The sequence below is a fragment of the Oryctolagus cuniculus genome, chromosome 15 (genome assembly GCF_964237555.1).
Source record: "Oryctolagus cuniculus chromosome 15, mOryCun1.1, whole genome shotgun sequence".
NCBI classification, from domain to species: Eukaryota; Metazoa; Chordata; class Mammalia; order Lagomorpha; family Leporidae; genus Oryctolagus; species Oryctolagus cuniculus.
Window position 1 is genome coordinate 75790560 of NC_091446.1, and position 10256 is coordinate 75800815.

Consider the following 10256-nt stretch of genomic DNA (forward strand, 5'->3'; position numbering starts at 1 on the left):
CATGTTCTGGAGAACCATGATCACAGCCAGTGGTCTCAGATCCAAACCCTGCTGGACCAAGAGCGGGTTGAGGAGGGCAGAGCGGATGTGCAGCTCTGAAGGAGAAGTAGTAATGGGGAGGACCCCACTCTGCTGCCACAGGTCATTCCGCACCCTCCCTTTCATCCTGTGACTCTGCTGTGACCCATTCCTGGCTCTCATCTGAGAGGTCTTTCTCTACCATATTACAGAAGATGGACATTTTCCTCAGCTGTATGGACCCTTCTTGCAGTTAATAGATTTTCAGTCTTCTAACTAGCTACAGGAAGTTGAGAATTAAGCGACCTTTATTTTGAAATTTGAGCAAGCACAGTGCCCTTTAGTTCAAACTGTCAGGACTTGCTTGAGTGTAACTATTTTAACAACTCCATGTGTTACCTAGGTACACGACATGAATTCACTAATGTTAGGAAACTGGCGCAGTCTTATCTGTGGTGTGATCTGCACCTTGATTTACATTCTATACCCTGGTTCCCGCCGCCATTGCTGGAAGCCAGGTGGCCACATGGCCCAAACTACCTGTGCCAAGATCCACCCCCAACCTAATGGGATTCGCTGCTCCTGCTTCCCTGCCCACCCTCCGGCAAAGTTTTAAAAGGACCTGTTCCTGAACACATGGCTCTCTCTTGACTCTCTTGGCTCTTCTCTCTGCTCTATCTTCTCTCCTCACTGTCTCCTCTCCTTTGTCTCTCTCTCTCTTTTATACTCTCCGCTCCCTTTTCCCTCTTCACCCCTTCCCTCTGGTCTGCTGGTTCCCCCAATAAATTCTTTCCCTTACTCTGGTGTTTGGTGTGTTTTGTGATGGCTAACATTAATATATAACAACTACATCTAAAAAAACCACACTCATAGTTGTTTTTTTAAGGTTTATTTATTCAAAAATCAGAGTTACGCAGAAAGCGGAGAGGCAGAGAGAGAGGTCTTCCATCCAATGGTTCACTCCCCAGTTGGCTGCAATGGCCGTAGCTGTGCCAATCCAAAACCAGGAGCCAGGAGCTTCTTCCAGGTCTCCCACATGGGTGCAGGGGCCCAAGGACTTGGGCCATCTCCCACTGCTTTCCCAGGCTATAGCAGAGAGCTGGATCAGAAGTGGAGCAGCCAGGACTTGAACCAGCACCCATATGGGATGCTGGCACTGCAAGCGGCAGCTTAACCTGCTACACCACAGTTCCTCACAGTAGTTTTTGAAAGAGCCTTTGATTCCCATTGGCATGTTAGGGGACACAGCACTGTTACAATTATTGGGTGTTCTTTGGGAAGTCTTACAAGATCACTAAGCACCACCTTGTCTTTTTTTTTTTTTAACTTTTTAAAACAGCATTTGTATTTATTTGAGAGGCAAAGTTAGAGACACAGAGAGGAAGAGACAGAGAAAGGTCTTCTTCCATCCACCGATTCACTCCCCAAATGGCCTCGATGGCCAGAGCTGGGCCAATGTGAAACCAGGAGTGAGGAGTTTTTTCCAGATCTCCCACGTGAGTGCAGGGATCCATGCACTTGGGTCATCTTCCTTTGCTTTCTCAAGTGCATTAACAGGGAGCTGGATCAGAAAAATAGCAGCCAGGACTCGAACCAGTACCCATATGGGAAGCCTACTGCATCATAGCAGTAGCCCTTATCTCTTCAACAAAAGGTGGTACCATCACTCATTAGAGTTTTCCATTAAGGTCATTTCTCACCTTGAGGGTATTTTGCTTCCTGGACAAAGGGTTTTATTTTCAAACCTAGCAAGTACTATCTTTTCCCCACTTCCTCTAGCTGTCCCAGAGGAACAGGGAAGTTCCTAAAGAAACTAAAAACAGAAATACCATATGACCCAGCCATTCAGTCTCCTGGATCTATACCCTGAGGAAAGGAACTCACTCCCTCAAAGATATCTGCACTCCAATATTTACTGCAGAGGTATTCACAATAGCAAAGCTGTAGAATCAATAGGTAAGGAAATAGCCATAGGTGTTATAAATAGCCATAGGGATATCACTCAGTCTTTCTAAAAGAGAAGATCCTGCCATTTGTCACAAAGTGGATGAAGCCAAGGAATATTGTGTTAGGTGAAATAACACAGATGCAAGAAGAAAACTACTGCATGATCTCACTTATACAGGAAGTCTGAAAGAACAGGAAGTCAAATCTACAGATGTCATGAGTAAAATAGTGGTCACTAAGAATGAATGGGGGCAGGTGAGAAATGAGGCATAGGTCAAAGGGTACAAGGTAGGATGACCAAGTCTGGAGATGTCAAGTACAACATGCGGGCTATGGTTATATTGTAGCACATTTGGGATTTTTGCTGAATGCCTCAACCCCAGCTGTTCTGGTCATACATATCCACAAGTGGATCACTGTGACAAACTGTGTTAACACGCCTCCCGAAGGTACCTGTAGCTACTATCATGTTATGCCACATATATAAAGCCTTTATGTGTCTCAAAGCATTCTCTATACCCTAAATATACACAATGATATTTGTTTTAAAAAACTAAGAGTTTCTGGGGCTGACATTGTGTTGGGCACTGGTTTGGTTCATATCCTGGCTGCTCTACTTCCAGTGCAGGATCTGGATCAGGATAAGCAGTGGAAGATAGCTTGGTGGGATACCCAGATGAAGCTCCTGGCTCCTGGATTTGGCCTGGCCCAGCCCTGGCCACTGCAGCCATCAAGGGAATGAACCAGTGGGTGGAAGAGCTTCCTCTCTTTCTGAATCCCAAAATTAAGAGGCTTCCAAGAGCTCCCAATCGACATGAGTGATCTGCTCTGGAAGGTCTGAGAAAGAAGCCAGGCAGCTGGAGTCAAATTCAACAAAGGATGGAAAGAATGGCACCTCTCAGCCAAGAGGGATTCATTCAAAACATGTAAGACTGGTTAAGCAATCCAAAAGGCATCGAGGCGATCCCACATATCAACAGACAGAAGGGGATGCATAACCAGACCATGGACCATATGCAAGGACACAGAAAAATCAGTTGACAAATGTAATACCATCCAAGGTAAATAATAATAATAATAATAAATTCCTAACACAATAGAGTACAGGGGAATTCCCTCAACTTGGTAAATAACGCCTTCAATGAAACTCACCTGACAGCAGTTATAATGGGGGTAAACAGGAAGCTTTCCCACTCTGACCAGGAAAAGGACAAGGACATCCCTCCTTGCCACTCCATCCCCACATCCTACAGGAGGACCTAGAAAAGGCAGTTAAGACAAGAACTAGAAACACAAGGCACTGCATTTAGCAATGAAAACATAAGACTTTATTTAGAGATGATCTGATTATTTATGTAGAGATTCCAAAAGGATCAGCAAAGAATAAGCCTCCAGGAATTAATGATCAATCATAATGTTTGCACAGTAAACTTTGATCTTCAGTAATCAATTGCTTTCCTACCTACTCACAGTTAACTAGATGGATTTGAAATTAACAACATCTTACAATTCACATTACCTCCCAAAAGAAACATCTGGGTATACTTCCAACAAAATATGCAAGATCTCTATGAGGATCACCACGAAGCTCCTAAAAAAGTCTCAAGGAAGAACATTTGGAGACACATTCTATGGTCATGGATTGGAAGACTCAATCTAGCCAAGATATCTGTATTTCTTCACTTGATAGACCAACACAGTCTCAATCAAAATCCTATCAACGGGGCCAGCGCTGTGACGTAGCGGATGCTGGCATTCCATACAGGCGCTGGTTTGAGTCCTGGCTGCTCCACTTCCAATCTAGCTCTCTACTATGGCCTGGGAAAGCAGTAGAAGATAGTCCAAGTGCTTGGGCCCCTACCATCCATATGGGAGAATCAGATGAAGGTCAGGGCTCTTGGCTTCAGATCAGCACAGTTCCAGCTGTTGTGGCCAATTGGGTAGTGAACCAGCAGATGGAAGACCTCTCTCTCTCTCTCTCTCTCTCTCTCTGCCTCTCCTTCTCTGTGTAACTCTGTGAAATAAATACATCTTTTTAAAATATCCTATCAAGATGTTTTACAATTACCAAACTGATTTTAAAATGTGTGTGGGGATGAAGATACCCCGAACATCCCACCGCCCATAATTGAAGACGAACACACTGGAGGACTGACGTGTCACAGCTTCCCTAACTTATGAGACAGCCAATCATGGCAATGTGGGACTGGTGAGAGTCAGAATGGTAACCCCAGAAGAGACCTTCACGAATACAGTTATCAGACCTTTGACAGGAAAGCAAAGTGATACAATGGAGAAAGTCTTCTTAAGGGAACCAGGTTTGCGAAATCTCCATTCCAGGAGAGGGCAAAGGACTGTCACCAAAGGCAGGTGGCTTTCAATGGAGATGGATGCCTGCACGTCACCCTCCATATGGCTGGCCAGGGGAGGATGGTTGGAGGCCATAGGCACCAGGAAAGTCTCTAGGTGTGTGTTCCTATTAGTAACACTGTTTAGGGCATGCGCCTGGACAGGTGGACTGCCTGCACATTGCTGAGTACACTGCGGTCCACCCAAGAAGCCAGGGCAGAGCAGGGAGCACAGGACAGGCTTGACCTGGACAGGGGCCTTCCCATCCACTTTGCCTGCCCTGTAGCAGCCTTGCCTGCAAGCTCATCCTGTAGCTCACATCTTCCCCCAGATGAGGAGAAGAAGCTGGTGAAGACTCCAAAACGTGATCTTATGGTTCCCAGGAACAAGAAGGACCACCCTTGGAACGGAGGCAGGCACAGGACTGGCCCATAGCTGTGGTTCCCCAGCCTGGAGAGATGAGGCAGTTGTCAAAGTCTATCTCGTCGCCTTCTGGCCTCAGCATGATTCTGCAAAAAGCACCCTGTGAGGACCAGTGATTCTGAGCCCTTGGGGTCCTGTCACTGACACAGCCATGGCTCATTTGAGAACAGAGTACAGAGTGGTCAGCTCCAAACCAGACACAACACCTAGAGAATCCTGGGCCTTCCAGATCCAGGGAAAAATGGCTATGGCCTAACCTGCCCCATTGGGATGACCCAGGTGGCTTCTGATGAACAGGGCCTAGTTGCCTTTTGGAGGTTGTGTGGGTTGAGGAAGGGGCTACAAGTGTTGCAACCCTTGGAGAACTGGGATGCTATCTCTGCCCAAGGCAGGTTTCCAGACTCCTTCCCTGTGGAGGCTCCAGGCCAGGAGCCTCTGAGCCAGGAGTCTCTTCTCCCAACATCTGGATCCTTGGCCCGATATGAGGCAGGATGAGGCCACTCAGGAAGGGGGAGAGGAGCTCCAGAGAAGAGCCTTATCAATTGGTGAGGCCACCGGGCATAGACAAGCTAGGCTTCTGGCCCGAGATGAGCTAGCGTGAGGCTGCTCAGGGTAGGGTAGGGGAGCTCTAGAGAGGAGCCTCCTCCATGGTGGTGGAGGCCGCCTTGCATAAAGAAGCTAGGCTTCTGGCCCGTCTGAGCTGGACACCTGCTGGGCTCTTCTTCCCCTCCAGGCACCCACACACATCCAGCTGCTCCATGGAGTGGGCAGCAAGGAGGCCTCCAGCCAGGGAGGGCACGCAGGCCTGGTCTCCCAGCACAGGGCTGGCTCCTGCAGGCTCCAGCCCGTGACTGTCCCCAGAGTGCATGGGGCTCCCATGTAGGGAGGGAGTCTTCAGCCCTGCTCCCAGGGCCGGCACAGCCTGCATGGACCAGGGGCTCCAAGGCAGGTTGGGGAGAGGAACTGAGACCCTGCTGGCCACCCAGCTCCAGGGGCCAGAAATCAGCGCCTTTGACAGGCGGGCTGAGATTTGGGAGGCCCCCCCATCAGGACAGGTCTCCCCTGCTCTGCAAGCTCTGTGGGGCCGGGAGGCCCGGGCCAAGCAGAGACTCTGAGGACTTCACAGACAGGGCTGGGGATGAGGGCTCCGGGGAGGCACCCTCTTCATGGCCTCCCTCCTTGTCCTCTTCAAAAATCATCTAGGGCAGGACAAATCCCAGGTCCCGCATAGCTTTGGCAAGGGAGACACAGGGCACTCAGCAGCCCGGTCTTCTTCCTCCTCTTCATTCTCTTTCTGCTCCTCCAGGAAGCTGGAGGACTCCTCGTCGTCAGAGTCAGAGTCATCATCTTTGAAGGTCATGTTGAGTTTGGTCAGGGAAGTCCAGCGCCGGAGGGGGCCTGGCTCAGCCAGCCAGGAGCACTGGGGGCCTGAGAGGCGAGCAGCACTCCCTGACCCTGAGGCCCCCGCGGAGGAGCCTGGGCCACAGGGCTGGGTGCTGCTCTCGCCACGACTGCCCTTCTCCTCCTTGGCTTCTTGCTTGGAGTCAGGCTGGACGGTAGATCTTAGAGGACCGGTCTCCTCGGGGACAGAAGCTGAAGCCCCCACTGGCTCCTGGGGAGCTGCAGCAGTGGGGTGGCAGCCTTTGCTCTCCTCCTTGATGGTCTTGCGCTTGAGGGACACAGATGGGGGAGTGCGCTCCTGAGAGCCAGGCGGCACCTGCAGGGCTGAGCTGCAATCTTCCATTGGCTTTGCTGGAAGAAGAACAGATGGCTTTTGCTTCTCTGTGGCCACCATCTGGCCTGCAGGGTGCCTGCCCCAACCTGACCCTTGGGGTCCCCATCGCTCGGTGTGACGCTCAGGACACCTCCAGCCTGTGGGCCCCAGAGGGAATGGTGCATGCAGCCTGGGCCATTGGAGTCCTGAGGACACCTCTGGTTCTTCCTGCAAGGCTCCATGGGCTGGACACTCCTTGATCCCCCCACTCACTCTCTCATCTGTGGGGACCACTGGCACCAACTCAGGACCCTGTCACCTACCCCACCTGACCTCCTGTGCCCTATAAGGCATTGGCTGAGTTACCCGCATCTGAGTCCCTCCTAAATTGTAGAAAAGGAACTGAGCCTAAGATGATGGGGGTGAGTGCTGGGGCTGTGGGAGAGACATGGAGACTCGTTCAGGCCCTCGGGGACAGGGAATGTGGTTTCTAAAGAGGTGGCAGGGGTTCCCTGTGTCCTCAGCCCCTGGGCCACTCTCCCTTTCCTGGTGAGACTGGGCTGTCAACGCTTCTGTCCCATGAGCTCCCAGGGGAGGCAGCACCTGGAAGCACAGTGGGGCCACCCCAGTGCCTGAACAGCCTGCCCCTGGGCCCCCACTGCCAGCCTCTAGAGCTGGGACAGACCCATCTCTGCTCTTCATGGGGACCCAGGATCTCAGGCCCTTGATGGCAGCAGCAGCAGGGGATGAGCACAGGGACCCCTCCCCACCAGAGCACACAGGCCAGCGCTGCCCGTGTTGGGCCGAGGCTAGGACTGCAGAGCCCACACTCAGCTGCACTTGGGTTCTGCCACGGGGGCCTGCAGTGCCTGCCTCTGTGCCCACCCTGCTCACAGGAGTGCACTAGGCCCCCACAACTGGGCTCAGGGCACCTGGGCCTTCCAGGGGTCCTCAGATGGCTAAAGGGGATCCAGTACCGGCTGGACCACCCCGCAGGAGGATTCAGGGAAGCTGCCCGAGGCCCCACCAGGCCATGCAGTCAGAGCTTTTGAAAGCAGAGCTGCTGAGCCCGAGGAGGACAAGGAGGATGAGGAAGAGGTGAGGCCCTGGGTGGGGCTGCCACTCCCACTACTGACTCCCCCAAGGGAGAATGGGACAGGCCGGTGTGCTGGACTCACCTTCGGGAGGCAGGAGGCACTGGAGCTTCCCCAGCTCATGCATGGAGGCCCGCAACTGCCTGATGACCACATCTTCTCTCAATGCCCAGGCTGCCTCAGGGTCACCTGCAGGAACCCATGGATGTGGTCCCTGGACATCTTCAGCAGGTGCTCTAGAAGTGGGGGTGGGCATCAGGCTAGGAGGAGCAGCCACCATGGCTGCTCCAACCCTTGTTCCTGCTCCAACCCCTGACCCTGGCCCTGTCCCCCACTTCCTGGCCCTGAGGCTCAGCCTCAGCTTGGACCACCCTCAGCAGGACAGGGCCTGCCTGGTCTGCACAGCAGGCTCCCTCCTGTGTCTTCTGGGGTTGGGGGAGCTCAGCCTTGCTCAGAGTCACAGGACACCAGGTCAAGAGAGCCAGGCACTGGGGAAGGAGCACATGCAGGAACTCCTGGATATGGTCTTGGGGCATCTTCAACACGGGCTCTAGACATGGGGGTGGGTGTCAGACTGGGAGGCACCATAGGGATGGTGCAGCCACCATGGCTGCTCCAGCCCCTGTCCCTGCACCAGACATGGGCTGCAGACCCCCTTGGATGCCCATGCGTATCAAGCACTAGAGGGGACTGACCAGGGGCCACTTTTCCTGGGGAATGACCTTGGACACTTCTCCCTGTGGACTTTGAGCTTCTGGTACTGGGGATGAAATGGGAATCTCAATGCCCCCCAAGTGGGCCAAGGACTCAGAAAACTCATTCCTCCCCTAGGTTCTGCTTACCGGAGCCAGGCATGGGACCCCCAACTCCTCCATCCCCAGCACCATGGCCACAGTGGGCCCTGAGGACTTACTTTGATGGATCTTGAGGACCGTGTAGGCCATCATGGTGAGTACGTGTTCACCCTCAAGGATGTAGATATCCCACATTATAAGTGCCAGGGGGAATGGCACCTGTGGGAGGGCAGGCATTGGAGGACCGTGCCCATCAGGGCATCAGTAGGGTCCACAGGGGGTGGGTGTGTGGTGTCATAGGGCATCCTAGCTGTGGCCTAGACACCCAGAGAGAGAGCACCAAGGACTATCTAGGACCCTGGGGCCACCCAGACTGCTCTGCACTCTTTGTTAGCCACACTGGAGATGCCAGACTCCCAGGGACCTGGGGGATGGATCAGCCCTTGGGCTGTGACAACACTAGCCTGTGCCAACATGGGTCTATGAATCTCCTGCCTCTCACTGTAGGGCTCTGGGCCTTGCCAGGCTCTCAGGATGGGTCTTGGTGGGGCCTGTCCCCTCCTTGCTGGCCCTGAGGCTCAGCCTCATCTTGAACCACACTCAGCAGGACAGGGCCTGCCTGGTCTGCACAGCAGGCTCCCTCCTGTGTCTGCTGGGGCTGGGGGAGTTCAGCCCTGCTCAGAGTCACAGGCCTCCAGGATAAGAGAGTCAGGCACTGGCGCAGGAGCTTCCCTGGGAAGGGGTCCCCGGGACACTTACCCCACCCAGGAAGCACTGGATGTACCAGTGGGCGGTGTAGTCCTCAAGGTACACACCCTCCTTCTCCTAAGAAGAGGCAGAGGGGGCTCAGGGCCCAGGGCCCAGGCCGGACTCCCTCTACTCTGAGCCCTGTGGCAGAGCCCCTGGGTGCAGGAAGCCCAGCAGCAGGTGCATCCCCCCTCCCAGCCTTGCAGGTTCCTGAAGGGACACAGGTCCCTCATTCCACTCTGCTCTGGGGACAGCATCTCCCTTCAATCTACACATACTCTGGGGGACCTAGTGGTGGAAAACAAACCAATACCCAAGCTTCCGCGGACCCCAGTAGCCAAGGAAAGTCTTGGTGAGTATGTAGCCTCCCCTGGCCCAGGAAGCAGTCAGGACCCCTTTCTGTTCTCCCCTCCCTGAGCACCCGAGAGGAGAAAGGAGATGCTTTACTTACCAGGTGTTTCTCCAGGGAGGGGAGCACACGATGCCTGATATCTCCCAGGTGGTGCTGGAATCACTCCAGTTTTTGGGAGTCTGGTGTGTAGAAATCTGTGTAATAACAACCCCCCAGCCCTCACTTCAGAGTGTCTTCCCAGGAAGGGAAGGGGGAGCTGTCTTCTACTGTGGGGTGCGCATGTATTTCTCTGTGTGCATCACACATGTGTGCCCAAGGTGGGTGTGCTTCAGGCCTCCCCGGGACTGGAAGCTCCATGCCTGAAGCACCCAGTCCTTGTCACTGTCACCTCATAGCACGCAGGCTACACTGAGATGGCACCAAGTGTCCCCCCATTTTCCCACCCCGCCTTGCTGGGCTGCTTTGGTGCAGTGGAGGTGGGCTTGCAGCAGGCATAGCCCCATGGCAAGGCAGGAATCTACACTCCTTCAAGAACTCCTGTTGCCCTCAGTTCAGTGTGCATGGGGGAGGCCGAGACAATGGCCCCAGGCTGATGGGTTCAGGAGGCACCCAGGATGAATCCTGCTCTGGGTGACAAGGCAGCTGGCTGCACAGCCCCTGTTAATGTGGCCCAGCATGGAGGATGCCCAGGGGGAGGGATGAACTCACCTCTGCAACGTGGCTTCTGTCCCCTCCTGTCAGGTGACGATCCCACCTGTTGGCCATCTCCTCCTCTGTCACCCTGGAGGTGGATGAGGAGGAACAAAAGATGCACCTGT

The 10256-nt window shown here is 53.6% G+C and overlaps 1 protein-coding gene across 1 annotated transcript; it reads right to left on the reverse strand.

Annotated features, from left to right (window-relative positions):
* Positions 1-921: 921 nt before the first annotated feature.
* On the reverse strand, positions 922-7812 carry LOC103346019 (smoothelin-like protein 1). The gene is made up of 2 exons (XM_051839183.2): positions 7630-7812; positions 922-6489 (listed from the first exon to the last, which is right to left on the reverse strand). The coding sequence occupies exons 1-2, from the start codon at positions 7799-7801 to the stop codon at positions 5933-5935; spliced, it is 729 nt and encodes a 242-aa protein (XP_051695143.2). The 5' UTR covers positions 7802-7812; the 3' UTR covers positions 922-5932.
* Positions 7813-10256: the final 2444 nt, after the last annotated feature.